We start from the raw sequence: 15,845 nt of genomic DNA on the forward strand, positions 1-15,845 counted from the left end.
AGCTATAATTATTTGATATGCATCCCATTGCTTCATTAAGTAAGTTTTAGTGATTATTTTGTACAAATAGTAGTCCCCAGTGGGAAAAGTGAGATTATTAAAAAAAAATTGAATTACCAATATATCACCTAGTACAAAACGGATGACCCGTTGTTACCGCTTTTTTGAAATAACCTGAAGACTTTAATTGGCAATTTGTTAAACTGCTTATAAAGAAAAATGTTTCACAAACAGCAATAACCCTAATAAATGATTATGATTAAAATAAAAATTGAAGGCAGTTAAGCTATTTAGTGTTGAATTTTCTAGAGTTTTACGGCCCACGCTAATGCCGGCGAGGCTAAAGGAGTTGAATTTTCTGCTGCTGCAACTTCTAAAGTAGTAAGATTAAAATTCAAAGCAAAATGTTGATTTTTTTTTACGCGAACTGTACAGACTTATACAAAAGTGTGCTTTGTAAGAAACTAACAATAGTCACACGTATTATATATGTCCAGATACTAAGTAAATAGTATTTGTTTGTGATATCTATGTCTATGAAAGGTTAAATGCACGTATTCGCTGATTTACTGATTCATTCAACATGTGATCTCGAAAACTGTTGGACATGGGAGTTTGAAATATTATACAAATGTAGACTGCGGATAAGGCGAGATTTTTCGACATTAGAATCCTAAGGAGGAGGGTGAAGGGAGGGGGAGAAAGCTATCAAATACAAGTTGATATTAATTTTCTATATACAGTTGAAAATAGATAATCCTGACAACAGGTGGGTTTGTATAAGTTAATCCTGCAGTAAACAGAGTGCAGTTTTCAACACTAACGAAAATACCTCATTCGCGATTAAATCTAAAACTGATTTAAGTATTGTAAACTGCAAAATTAATGTGTTAATTGCAGAATCAATTACAGGAAAGCCGAGGGGTCAAACCATGCTAAGTGATCGAGAAAAAAAAGAAAAATTGTCGCTCGACCTTTTTAAAAAAATAATTTCTTCATGAATGTTTATCCTATATCAGGGTACTTCAAAACCACAATTAATTATTTTATTACAACATCCCATGGCGACCCAGCGGCTGCCGCCATTTTGCGTTTTTTCGATTTTAGGCGTTTACGTTGTTTTGAATATCTCAAAATGTATTTGTCTTACCAAATTGAAAATTGCTCGACGTCTCCAACTCGTGCAGAGCTGAAACTTTGATCTCTTAACATTTTTGCCTAAAACCACTTGAAGGGGTGAAATCAGGGACTACAGTAGCAACATTTGTGAACATTGAAGCCATGTTTGGAAAGAGGAAACAACTGATGTAGAAGTCTGAATTTGTGTGTGCATGTAGTCCGGGGTCATAACTTAATATACAAAAATTTACAGACCTATAGCTGCTCCCAAAGGCCTGAAAAAAATCGTAAAGTTGGGGAATTATGTCAATTTGGCATGTTTCACTGTCCAATACCTCCAATGGTCCTGGATAAAATAAATCTGAAAATTTTCTGAATAGTTAGTTCTTTAGTATATCTTAACACACAACAAAACGCGTTTTGTGTTTTTGAGCAGAATGGGATCAAAGTATTAAGTAATGACGCCATACTCTAGGAGGGATTTTGCTCACAAATTCAACTGGAAATTCGTAGTTATGAAGTAGAATAAAGTAGGATGAATAATTAGTCCAGTCAAGTGTTTACAGCGAGTAGGTGTTCACTGACTTGGAAATGTAGATCAAACGAAAGGACAACAGTCTCCTGCATGAGTTGACAGTTAAAACAAGAATAAACAGGATTGAATATCATTGATATAGCAAACAGTAAGAGCAAGGAGTACTTACGGACTTTTTGTCAAGTGTGCATTTTGACTTTCCTCGTTTTCTGCTGATAGCGGCATTCTTCACCAGTCCTGTTGTGGGTGTGATAAGACAGTATTACAACTAGAGGAAAGAAACGAGCTTGAGAGCCTTGACTGGACTAACAATTCATCTTACTTTATTTTACTTCACAACAACGAATTTCCAGTTGAATTTGTGAACAAAACACCTCCTAGAGTATGACGTCATTGCTTAATACTTTGATCCCTTCTGCTCAAAAATACAAAACGCACTTTGTTGTGTGTTATGGTATACTAAAGGACTAACTATTCCCAAAATTTCAGATTTTTTTTTTTTATCCAGGCTCTTGGAAATACTGGACAGGGAAACATGCCAAATTGGCATAATTCCCCAACTTTACGATTTTTGTTTCAGGCCTTTGTACAGGTCTGTAAATTTTTGTGTGTCAACTTATGACTCCGGATTACATGCACATACAAATTCAAACCTCTACTTCAGTTGTTTCCTTTTCTCAAACATGTCTTCAGTGTGCACAAATGTTGCTACTGTAGACCCTGATTCCACTCCTTTCAAGTGGTTTTAATTAAATATGTTAAGACATCAAAGGTTTAGCTCTGCACGAGTTGGAGTCATCCAGCAGTTTTCAATTTGGTAGGACAAATATATGCTGAGATATTTAAAACAATGTAAACGCCAAAAATCGAAAAAGCGCAAAATGGGGGCAGCATGGAATGCTGTAAAAAATAATTAATTGTGATTTTGAAGTACCCTGATACAGGAGATTTTTTGGAGATGGTCTAGCGGTACTTGCTTGATCACTTAGAATGGATTGACTCCAAGGTGATAATTGAAACAAAATCTTTAAAAAAAAAAAAAAAAAAAAAAAAAAAAAAAAAAACCGAAAGGAGAAAAGAAAGTATGGTGATTGTGAAAAAAAATTGAATTCGAGATATCAACGGACTTTCACGTTTCCTGGAGCTTAGATACCGAAAAAGTTATTTTTCAATGTCTGTTCATCCATTTGTCCTAATGTACACTCGCCTAGAGGCCATAACGTCCATCGTATCTAGTCCAATGGACCTATCCGGTTGCAATGATGTGTACAGACATTGGGGAAGATGGCTGAAATTCAGCATAAATGTAGAAGAAACTATGTAGATTCTGTTCCAAAAGCAGATTGTCCTAAAAATGTATGGAACATAGCCCAAAAACACGAAACATTTACATTAAAGTCAATGGAAAATCAATAACAAACAAATAATTCCTCCACTTATTTCAAAAACCAAAAGACAGAGAGGGCTGAAATTCAGCTCAAATGTAGAAGAGACTATGTATGTTCTACATTCAATAAAGAAATTGTCGTGAAATGGATGGAACATAGTAAAAAAATCACGAAATATGAACAGTAAAGTCAATGGTGAACCAATGAAAAAATGAAGTCGTACACATATCTTAAAAACAATAATAAAGCGATGGCTAATTGAAGATGGCTCTTATTGCAAAGACATAATGAAGAGTTTAAAAACGATGTATAGAACATAAGGTAAATATGGTTAGAACATTGTCAAAAATCAAGTTGCTTGAGTAAGATCAATAATAATGGTAAAGTATATGCACCTTCTTCGAATTACCCAGGGCGTCCACGCGGAGGGTACGTGCTTGAAATATCTCTCATCTGAATTTGGAATCTCCAGGCTCGATTTAGTACGCAACGTAACTTTTGACCTGATCACGTGACACAATCTGGTCCTTATGGCAAATTGAATAGACCCTCTAAACATAAGGTTTTGATTGGTTCTCCAGGAGACTTTTCGAATTTTCTTCCTGCTCTTAAAAATAAGGTTAGTTTATTAAAGGGCGGAAATCGAAAATTGCGATTTTTCTCAAAAATTTCTCTAATGATTTTGTTTATATATTATATTTCATTAACAACCTCATGTTATGGTATAAGAAATTTCCGTGGGAAAAATCGAGAAAGGGAGTTTACTTCTTGTGGTGTTTTCCGTGGGCGAAGTTTTGCAAAAAATACCTTATAATTTTGTTCGTACTTCGCAAGAAAATGTTTCATTTATAACTACATCACAACATGATCTAGTTTGAAGTGTTGGAGCGAAAAAATTTAGTGTGGTGACCCATACGTTTTATTTTATTCATCTCGAAAGATAGTGTACACGGACGGTAACGTTAGCATTACTCAAAATTTCTGTTTAAAATATGTTATTCGCCTTATTACTGAACCTGATGTTTCTCTTTCCAGGCAAATACGGGCAATATTGAGATATCGAAATCAGATCCGTCGTTTCTCAGTATGGATTGTATGGAACTAACGTTCTGTAAAGCAGATAGGCCGCATGAAGCTTACGAAAATTACGAAGCGCCATCAGAGGAGTAAGTATATTTCGAATGTTGAGTAGTAAGCATAGGTTTGATTTGTTGTACATAACCTGTAATTCCAAATATTTATTAGTACTATTCTGTATCCGAATATTAGCTTATGGTAGGGACAGAATTCTCAGTGGTGGGCGTACTGGAGAATTACTCATTGAAACTTCTATAGAATATGATAATTTACATTTTTTTCATTCATTTGTTTACTTCTTCCGGATCCATGTGCTTTTGGTGACGGGTATGGTATTTTCTTACATCTCCCAGTCCTCTTGACTGTATCGGCTCCATGCTGATCTTAGTGATGGGAGCATGCAAACGGAATTGTTAGAGCGTTAGCGTAAATTCTTCCTGCGAACAATCATGCTTTTCTTCTTAAAAGTTATAAATACTGCCTACATTTTGTAGATTAATCAAATTCCAATTTTATTAAAACGAAACATCACAAAAAATCGAGCCACAACACTTAAAGGACTGCATGAAATGTGCAAGAACGAATAAGCTAAACTGGATCAGACTGTGCTGAATAGAAGACTCCTTCAATAAAAGCTCCCATGTCGTGAATTGTTCATCGTCAAGGCTGTCATATTGAGCATGGTCAGTGGTGGATAGGGGGTTCCTCAGCCTAGGTGCAATTCACTAGTATAAAGATGAAATATTCCTCTTTCTTATACGTCACAGGCTTTTTCGGCAAACAACCTGCTTCAGCTTTACAATCAACTTGAGATATCCTTGTCGGTCGGAGATCTAAATACTTACCACTACCTTGGGAGTGCATCAGAACTAACGATCGTGGCTGTTAGGTAAGGAAATCCTTTGAAGAGAGTTGAATGTTCGTTCTTAATCTCGGTGGTCCTACACACTACACACTTCAGGGAAAGTTATTTTATGGTGTGGGTGTTTCCAGAGCGATTTTTGCTGGGAAATGGTGTTCCTCAAGGCAGTGTTCGTAACTTTACAGTTTTATTATCGTTGTATTTGTTGTCGTTCGAGCTATCTTCAGGGTATCATGAGACAGCTTCAACTGACAGACATTAAATCCTCTTATTCGTTGGTCGAACGAGACAGGCTTTCGGTTTTCCGCGGAGAAAACTTAATGTGTACACTTTTACGCCAGCGAACTTGCTTTCTTGATGTTCACCCGTATCTGGTTGACACTTATCACTCTGTTGATTTCTGGATTTGATTTTTGATTGTCATTGATGATGATATCTTTTTAGTACGCATTTTTGAAAGAATTATTTCGAGATAAATGTTGTTGTTCGTGATTATAGTATATAATTTGAAATGAAATGAAATGAAATTTTGAGTTTTACGTCCCACGGTTATGCCGGTTAGGCTAAAGGAGACGGTGATAATGAGTAATGAATGAAATGGTGGAATGAAGAAAGTGGGAGGAAACGGGAGAACCCCGAGAAAACCCATGCACACGGTGTTTGTCCACCACAAAGTTCACTTGGCGGGAGCAGGGTTTGAACCCGAGACCCCTAGCACCAGAGGTGAACGCTCTACCACTGAGCCACCGCGGCCCCAGTATATAATTTGACTCGTTCCCCCTGGCAAAGGTGATCACAAAGGATTAACACATAAGGAATAATAAATATAGTTAAATTGTATTTGTGTGACAGAGAAAAATGACATACATGCCACACCTTATATTTATTAATGGCAAGAAATGAAATGAAAAAAAAATACTTTTCTATACTTCTAAAAATTAATTTTGTAATCAATTTCTCTGATCTGTGTTCACAGATGAATTGTTGCTCCTTATGTACAGGGTGGCCAGAGAGTCTCTTTAAACCTCCACATATTTCATCCCTACATTAATACCGTAATACGTAATAATAACGCTTTGTGGTCGACTTGCAGGGTGAACGCATCATTGACACACTAAGTTCTGTACACGTTTTCCTTTCGTGTTGATGGACGATTAGAACGAGGAGCGTCCAAAACACCTCCAAGGCGAAAAACTTTCTTCTTCCACGTGATCAAAGTCTGACGACTCGGTAGTTCCGTCAAGGACCTACACACTTGCCACTAAGTACTCTTCGAAAGTGAAATCACTGACATTGTTCATCAAACACGGAGAGGCGAGACAATGAACTGGTCAACGCACAGACTTTATTCTCTCCCCTTCACGTGAGGACTGCTATTGCCATATCAGTGATCAGGATGGGAGGTTCAAATCGTAAATATCTCAACATCTTACATTGTTACACGCATTTAATTCGAGTGTAAAGGCATTTTTTGGCCACCCTGTAGAATGTTAGCTTTCTTCATTTTGTATATAAATGGGATTTATAAGGTAAGTTTAGACATATCAACAAGTTTGTATATATGATGTAACCATAAATTATCCTCGATTTTAGCCTACAGGACATAACGGCGGCACGTTTAACTAAGCTCTTATTTCATTTTATTTTATTTTATTTTAGGGAACGAAAACGATTTGAGGAGAAACGGAAAAAGGCGAAGCGGAAAGGAAAGCCGACCACAGATGATGATGATGTGATGGTTCAAGATATAATAGTGAACGGTGATTGTGATGTAGTGTGTTCTAGCACATCATCATTGTCCATTCGAAACACAGTGTCCAGTAATAGATGAATATAGTTGTGTAAATAAGAAATAAATCTATGTATACGTGTGTATGAGAGAGAGAGTGTGTGTGTGTGTTGTATGTGTGTTTGAGTGGGAGCAAGAGAGAGAGAGAGAGAGAGAGAGAGAGAGAATAAAACGTTGCAATACGCACGTTTCTTACAAGTGCAACTTGAAATATATGTACAAAGTATCACTGCCTACGAGGAAAGATGATACTGTAATATTGAATATTCTATTTTCTTAAAAAACAAAACTGTCTTTGTATTATAAGAATATCAGTGTTACCGTGATCAATATGGTAACTTTATTTCCGTGCTTTTTTAAATAAAGCACATAGTTTTCATGAATGATCAGCATGAAATACAATTGACGGAATATGCATACTGCTATTAATGAGAAGTAAGTACACAGCGATATGTAGTTCCCACTGTGAGAGTTCAGTAACACATATATATATATTTTGTGTTGTTTTTTTTTTTTTTTTAAATATAGTTTTAAAGTAGAAATATAGATGACAAATATATAAGATCCATTAGCACTGTGATGATTTTCTACGAGCCGTAACGCGCCCAAAAAAAAAAAAAAAAAAAAAAAAGAAGAATGACGTATTAATAATTTCGAAAACGGGTTTTGTTTACTTTCGAAAGGAAAAGAAAGTATAACTTGTAAAATAGTACAATTGTAGTACTTTTTATACGTCTTTTTGTTAAAAAACAAAAGAGAAATATGAAGTATTGTGCGTGTAGAAAGTGATTTTCATATTGCAATTTTTCTTGTGTTGAATTTTGCAGTGTAGATCATATTTTTTTTTTTTCTAAAAAAGAAAAACATTAGTTTGGGTTAATTAGGTGATTGCACGGTAGTTTAGAAAAATGAGTGAAACAGTTTTGAATGCATGTTCAGCGGTGAATGTCTGTCCCTTTACTCTCGTTTCAGCGTGTACAAAGTTTTTTTTTCTTATTATTATTATTATTTTTAGTTTTATAAAAATAAACTTTGATATCGAAGCTTGTGACAAGAAAGAAATCCAAAGAACATAGGTGATAGTCAAAACAGAACAAAAATTAGTAATAACTTATTAATGTAAGATTATGTTAAAAGTAATTTTGTTGGATAATTATTCCGCCGACCATTTAGACACCTCTTCGACGGTCTAAATATATGGAAGTCATTTTTCGGCGACTTCCACATATGTAAACATATAAATCGGAACTATAATGAAAAGGTCTTCATCACAAATGTTGTAGCCCTTTGTCCCTACTTTAATTTATTTGTACACAGCCTTATTCAAGTTTCCGTGACTTTTTTTTTCCTACATGTATCAGGCGACTAACACTTTAATACAACAGTATTATCATTTTGTATACACTGGTACCATGAATTCCTGTAACACAACATCGTTGCCAAGCTCCAAATACGTTCTTTTATTTTCTGTTGATAAAGGTCGCGTAAGTGACAGGGCAAGTGGGAACTACAATTTATCTTCGTTTTGATTACTCAAAATAATAATAATAATAATAATAATACGAGGGCTATCCAGAAAGTCCCAGACGTTTTGAAATAAAAAAGAAACAGAATGAACAAACAAAATTGTATTATATACACTTGAAAGGTACACTCTTAAGTATTTTTCCACATAATCGCCATGCAAATTAAAGTACTTATCATACCGTGGCACAAATACCGACGCGGTAGCAGTTCGGCGTCAGTATCAAAGCGTTGTGTAGCGAGACATGTCTTCGTCGCTGGAAAGAGGAATGGTCGCTTGCCGCCAAATTCGGGCTGTATGGTGGGTGATCGAACACCTTCCCCCCAATCCAAAACCATCCAAGAGCTCTCGAGTACGCTTGGCCGTGTGTGGACAATGCGTTGTCGTGAATATATATATGTATATTTCATGTCCATACACTTCACACAGTTCGCGGTCGACTTCAATTGGCTTGTTTTTTCTCAACATAAACTTAATCACAGAACGCACGTCACAAGAGGCGGGATTTTCTATTGCAGCACACATTGTAACATGTCACAGAAAGCACAGTAAGAGTGTCACAGTGTTCACGCTACCACAGCTGGATGCGTACAGAGTGTGGCAACGTTTTGACACCAAGATGGCGAATCTAGCCCAGCCCACTGTCGCGATAAGTCAAAACGTCTGGGACTTTCTGAACTGCCCTCGTAATAAAAAAATGTTCTGAACCGTAGATTTTATTTGGCAGATGCAGCACTTCTTTATAGAGAGTAATATCAGGTCTTTTTCTAAAGTGAATTTTCCAATTAATTTCTTTTGTAATGGTTTCATGCATTTACTTTTACTTTACTGGCAGGAAAAAAAAAAAAAATAACATCAGTATTACACTCTTGCATGTAAATCTCGTCGGTTTCTTTTAAATACATATTGTTAATAGATTTCTTCGTAAAGTTTGCAACAAAAATATATATATACTTTTCAGTTGAATTGGATCTCTGTAATTCAATTACTATTGTATAATAACTTTTTTTTAAAATTAAAGATATTATTGTAGATGGTTGTATATAAATGTACATAAGAGTTAAAAAATAATATTTATCAAAAAAAGAATTTTTAAATAATTGTTTGGAAATATGTAAAGTTTATTTTGTCTGTGAATATTTTTCTTTCATATTTTTGTTATAAAGAGAAAAATATATTCTAAAATGGCAGCATAAATCTTCAGACTATAAAGATTCAAGTTTGTATTTACTGTGCACTTCAGCAAATGAGATCCTTGATTTTTCTTTTAAAAAGTATTTTCTTCTTTCTTTCTAGACTTTTTCTTACGCTTTTATTGGCTTTTGAAATCTGTACTTTGAACTAATATTAAATTTAATGAGAGGGATGGACATATATTGGTATAGTTTAATGCAAATCTTTTTATACACAATTCTAAGTAACGTGTAATTTGAATGTGATAGGTTGTGTACGTGTGATGGTTACACCAGTATTATTATTTCTATTATTAGTTACTTATTAATACAATATTTAATAATTGTAGAGATGTGACATTTTATCTTGTACAGTAGTCAAACTTAATCTGATGAGCGTTACAGGGTTATAGTGAGTAATATACAGGGTGTCTCAAAAGTCCCCTGACATAGTATAACTCTGTTATTATCAGAATTACAACAAAATGTAAGAGGGGAAACCGTCTCCAAATATGATGTTTTCAATCTAAAGTGAAGGATTTTTTTTTTTTTTTTTTTAATCGGATGAAAGGTTTGGGCTGTACACTCTTTATGCGCCCAATATTAAATGAAAATGCAAAGTTGCCATTTACGTAAACCCACAACATAAGTAAATGAAGTTACTGTCTTTTACGCTAACGTGTCGATGGCCACCCCATTTCAAACACACACCCGGGGGGCGCGGTGGTTCAGTGGTAGAGCGTTCATCTCTGGTGCTTGGGGTCCCGGGTTCGATCCCAGCCCCCGCCAAGTGAACTTTGTGGTGGACAAACACCGTGCTCGTGGGTTTTCTCGGGGTACTCCCGTTTCCTCCCACTTTCTTCATTCCACCATTTCACTCATCTCTCATTATCACCGTCTCCTTTAGCCTAACCGGCATAACCGTGGGACGTAAAACTCAAAGATTTCATTTCATTTTTTCAAACACACACCCATTCACCATACTCTCACAAAATTTATCCACCTCCCAGTAAATGGCAACGTTGCATTTACATTTAACATTGGACGCATAAAGAGTGTACAGCCCAAACGGCTCGTCCGATTTTAAAAAAAATTCTTTACTTTAGATTGAAAACATCATATTTGGAGAAGATGTCCCCTCTTATATTTTGTTGTAAGTCTGATAATAACAGAGTTATCCTATGTCAGGGGACTTTTGAGACACTTTGTATTTTTCTTTTGATATCATGTCAGATCTACAAAAGATGATAATGTGTGGGAAATTCGCTAAGAATTTAAGAAGAGTGTGAAATGTAAATATTAATAATTTCATTTTTGGTTTTTGGGAACGTTCTATTTATCATAAATATATTCTGCCAACAATGATGGGTTCCTTGCCATAATTTTGAGGTTTCCACAAACTGTGGTTCCCGCTAGTAGAAGTCACCTAATAGCTCAATAATGTCCATCTGTTGTAGTTCTCGTAGTCGCTTCTCTGTGTTTTTTTTTTTTTTTTCTTCTTTATCTGCTTCAATTTCTCACGTTCCTAAGATTAAATTTCTTCTTAGGTATAAATTAACCCATTCGTTTTTCTTTTTTAATGGTTGTAATATTTATCATCTTTATCCAACATGTTCAGCGTTTCCTCGCTGCTTTCCTGTTCCAAATAGGTAATTTTCTTCCATCTTTTCCACCTTTTGAGTGCTTTTACACTTTAATACACTTTAAAAGATTACTTTTTTTCCCCTTGTAATTGTATTTCGATTTGTACCGTACATACAAACCCCGACAAAATCTTTTTGATGAGTCTCCCCGTTTATTCTTGATTGAAGGACCATCAAATGCGGAGAGAAATTTTAATTCAAGGACCCGATGGTTGTTGAAGTGAACAGTGTACCTAGGTATCTGTTTAGCTCTTTTGCGAAAAATTATTTTTTCAATAGGCTCTCTGTTTTTAAAGAAAGAAAAAAAGAAAACAACAAATTTTATAATTTTAAATGTTCATGAATAAAAATAAATGTTCATTTGTTTGAATTGCTAGCTAATGTAGAAAATTGTACTTTGAAAACACTTTTATTCTTTTGTACTCGGAATCAGATGAATTCTCTTTTAAACACCTATTTTTGATGCTTTCACACGATACGAGTTTGTTTTAAAAGGTTTGAAAAACATGAAGTAAAAATAATTTTGCACACATTTTGTTTTACTTATTTGTAAATGTTTGTAAAAACCTAGGTGAATATTATGGAATTCAGAGTGGTTAGCGCATCAGTATAAGCCAGAAACCTCAGTTTGATTTGCTGTCCAGTTGCAACTTTTCTTTACTCTGTATTTACAAGATATCTAAATTTTCTTGCCGTTCGTGATCACAGAAACAGATAGACATACAACATATAGTACATAGCCTTTAGGTCTCGAAGTAATCTCCATCAACATCCAACACCCTTTGCCAACGTTCTTGCAGCTGCGCAATGCTCTAGTGATGAAACTCCGGGAGTCTTGGACGCAAAGAAGTCTATGAGTGCTTACCGCAGGTGTACCTCATTGTTGAAGGATTTTACACGGAAATGGTTGTCCAGAGAATGGAACAGGTGGTAACCTGAGAGCACTAGGTCCAGTGAATGTGATGAATGCTTCAGTGCTTCTCAGTCAAGTCGCTAAATGGTATCCCTGGTCGTGTTACCACGTGTGGTCTTGCATTATCGTAGCGGTACGACAGGTGACCCTCCCCCCCCCAAAAAAACCGGACTTTTGTTTTAAAAAATTAGTTTATTAAGGGTTTTACAAAATTCTTTCCATTAGATGCGATGGACTTCTCCACCCTTCTTTCCCACTGTTTGAAGCATCTCTGGAATTCTTCAACTTTGATATCGTGCAATACCCACTGCGAAGCTCTTACAGCCAATTTACAGCGTCCACATCGTCAAAACGCTTCCCTTTTAGATTTTATTTTTCATTCTCGGGGAACAATAAAGTCACATGAGGCTAGGTCTGGCAAATACGGAAGATTAGGAACAATAGCCTACATCTGAGAGCCCAAATAGCGGTTTACAGACAAGGCCGTATGTGCGGAGACGTTGTCATAGTAAAGGAACCAGTCACCTGATCGCCAAAGTTCCAGGCGTTTCCTCTACATGCCCTCCTGCAAACGTCTTAAAACTTCCAAATAAAAGTGCTGGTTAACAGTCTGACTAGGGGGGATAAATTCCCGGTGCACAATTCCACGAACATAAAAAGAATCATCGTTTTAATATTCGACCGCACTTGTCTTGCTTTTTTTGTCTTGGAAGTTGGGGGATCTTCCACTGGCTAGATATCACAAACTCTCATCACTTTGCTTGTAATGATCTTGGTCAAAAAGTTTGGATCACTTTCAATCTGATTTTTGAGGTCCTGGATCAAATTCAGACGAATGTTTTTTGATTCCGTGTAAGCAGGAAAGGAACACAGCAGCAACATGTGTCATTTGCAAATCCTCAGTCAAAATACACTCGCTCAAACTCACTCCTGTCTATTTTGAAGTTTTGTCGATCATGAAACGACGATCCTCGTTTATTTTTTGGCGGACTTTTTTCAATGTTTTCATCATTTTGAGATGATGAAGCATGATCTTCAACACTCATCTCACCACGTTTAAAGCACTCAAACCACTCGAAAACTCGTGTGCCGCTCATAGCATCCTCCTTGAAAACCTATTGAAGCATTTGGTAAGTTTGTTACTTTTTTTTTTTTTTTTTCCTTAAAGAAGGAAGCAAAATTTCAAACACACTCTTGTTCCTTTAAATTTGCCATAACAATTTCGCAGGCGGCAACCGAGAACAGTTGAGAAAAACAACACTGCGATCAGACGTTAAACTTTACACAGACACCCCTTGAACAACTGATTTGAAAAGATCTTTACTAGACCCACCTAGCAGGAGAACTCTCTGCTACACCTAGAAACGGCCGGGTGCTTTCAATCCGATTTCTTATGGGTCTCGTCTCGTACAGCACGCCCTTTGCAATTTACCAATGCTGCAACCGTTGCAAGTGCTGCGAGTACAGGTTCATAGTGATGAAATGGAATTATTCCTGGGATACCTAATCCATATATATATATAAAAAAATTGGTATGTCCACCGTTTTTGCTCCATGGAGATCCGTCATTGAATGACCCAGTAGTAGATTTCTTTTTACCAATTCCGGTTTCAATAGCCCAATAAAGGTAAAGATGGATTTAATTCTTCGGATGCTATGGTTGCTATATCGTCTACGGTCTTGAAAATTAAAGTGGCAAATATGTAGCACAGGAGCGTCATTTCAGATTTTGCTTTGGGGGGGGGGGGAAAGACCCCTTGATATAAGCAAAATTTCGCGTTTTTCACTGATTTACTACTATTCTATTGATAAAATCTATATATATCTCAAACTCATGGGGGGGGGCAAATGCCCCTCCCTGCCCCCCCTAAATGACGCCCCTGATGTAGCACTTCCGGTTTCAATAAAAGGGTAAAGATGGAAGTAAACCTTAATGTCTTCGTTGAATCCATTATAAATATACATTTCTCGTCATCTCTTACCATGTTTACGATGGTAGTATCGACAGATGGACGAACAATCTCTCTTAAAAATGGATGTAGATTACTGTCTGTGGTGTCCAGTGATTTATTGAAAACAATAGATTACATTACGTCTAAATGCAAGTAACTTCTGTTCTGTATTTACCTTTTTTCTTTTTTTATTTATTGAGTGAAAGGGTCGAAATGCAACTGTCCGGAATTTTATTTTTATTAAAGTCATTGAAATATTTATTTTGGGACACTTTACCCCGAAAATTATTGACACATCTCGCTAGTGCTTAAAACATGTTTTTGATCTTGGGACACGTGTTGCCAAGCGGCTCATAGTATACGTACTTTATATATGATCCCAAATTCAGTTCTCATTTGAGGTAAGGCGAGCACATTTGTTGCGAACTTACATTAAACACTGTTCATGTCTTTTCTTCTGAAATGTTAATCCTCAAACAAAAGTTTTTTTTTTTCTCACAGTTACAGTATGCATTTTATGTTGATGCATATTGGTGTGCAAAAATATAACATAATTACAGTTCGTGCAATAAAGGCTGATCTGAATGGTCCCAGCTACCGCAAGCGTGCATGTATATACGTATGAACAAGCATCACATATGAAGGACGAGTAGAAAAAAACAGCTTTAGGGCAAGGAATTAGAGGTTAATGAGAAATAACCTTAAGTAGGCATTACCTATGCAGAAAATGGAGAAACTTGAGTTGCTATGGATGCTGATAATCAATATGGCATCTGATCATCTCTGATAGATACTTGTGTATATAGCGATGTTTTATGCTTGCAATGAGGACAGCTGGGAGACTTCCCAGTTCTCCCCCAGGGCAGCACAGAACTCAGGGAATCGTTCGTAGTGGCGAACGTCGGGCAGTAATTCGCCTCCCCAATTCATCCCACATGTGTTCCATGACTATACCAATCATCCTATGCGTTGGATATCTTCCTCCTGAAGAAATTTCTCCTTTAGACTTGCTCGATAATGTGCTTTATCATCTGTGAAAACGAGTTTTGGATCCATTGCACCCCGAAAGAGCCATATGTGGAGAATGTAGCGCCTCGTCTCTGTACCCGGACTAGTGACATTATTATAGCCGAGACAATCCCGGACTTACAGTACATCACCTGCCTCCCAAAGAATTGTTCTAAACTCCAAATGTCACCGTTTCCTTCCAAGACACGAGTTGATCTGATTCGTGTGATATTTCCAATTTCACGCGTTTATTAATTATCGATACCCAACTGATAAGAATAATCCTTTTTGTCACTCACTTTTGGTGAGTTTTGGATATATTATTTAATTAATTCTCCTATTTCAGCAAGAAGCGAGTGTATGACTATGATGAATACGTATACTATAAGTTTCCATAGGGTGTTCCGATTTTTAAAGCTAGCAACATGGGAGTCCTAACCTTCGAAGAGTAACTCTGCACGTATGCTGCCCATATTAGTACACTATTACCACTACATTGGTTCCATTCCGTGATGTTATTTGGATTTTATTATGTACCATGTTCTCCGTTCAATAGCGTGTGTTCCAAATTAGTCTGTAAACTCAGGGTGCGAATTGGCGGGGGGGATGCCAGGGATTTCCCCCCCTGACAAAAGTCTTTCCCACCCTGGAGAAGAAAAATTTTATCCCTGGCAGGGATAACTTTTCCCCCTCTCGAGTATTTTTAAATGGACAGAAAGATAAGATAGAAAAAGGGAACAATTTTTACTTTGCGTAGCTAACCTAAATATTACTTGAGTGAAAATTTATGAAAAATCTCACATCTCAACTGTTTTGTACTTGTAAGTATATATATATATATATATATATATATATATATATA

At 36.3% G+C, this 15,845-nt stretch overlaps 1 protein-coding gene across 1 annotated transcript in view; it reads left to right on the plus strand.

Annotated features, from left to right (window-relative positions):
* LOC145681123 (condensin-2 complex subunit H2-like) overlaps positions 1–7,059 on the plus strand; it is a 106,566-nt gene extending 99,507 nt beyond the window's left edge. Inside the window, exons 15-16 of the mRNA XM_081752549.1 lie at positions 4,078–4,208; positions 6,641–7,059. Of these exons, the coding sequence (XP_081608675.1) occupies positions 4,078–4,208; positions 6,641–6,812 (303 nt within the window). The 3' untranslated portion in view covers positions 6,813–7,059. The remainder of the gene's footprint in view (positions 1–4,077; positions 4,209–6,640) is intronic.
* The last annotated feature ends 8,786 nt before the right edge of the window (positions 7,060–15,845 follow it).

Source organism: Thermobia domestica, chromosome 3 (assembly GCF_964235325.1).
Source record: "Thermobia domestica chromosome 3, izTheDome1.hap1.1, whole genome shotgun sequence".
Classification (NCBI taxonomy): Eukaryota; Metazoa; Arthropoda; class Insecta; order Zygentoma; family Lepismatidae; genus Thermobia; species Thermobia domestica.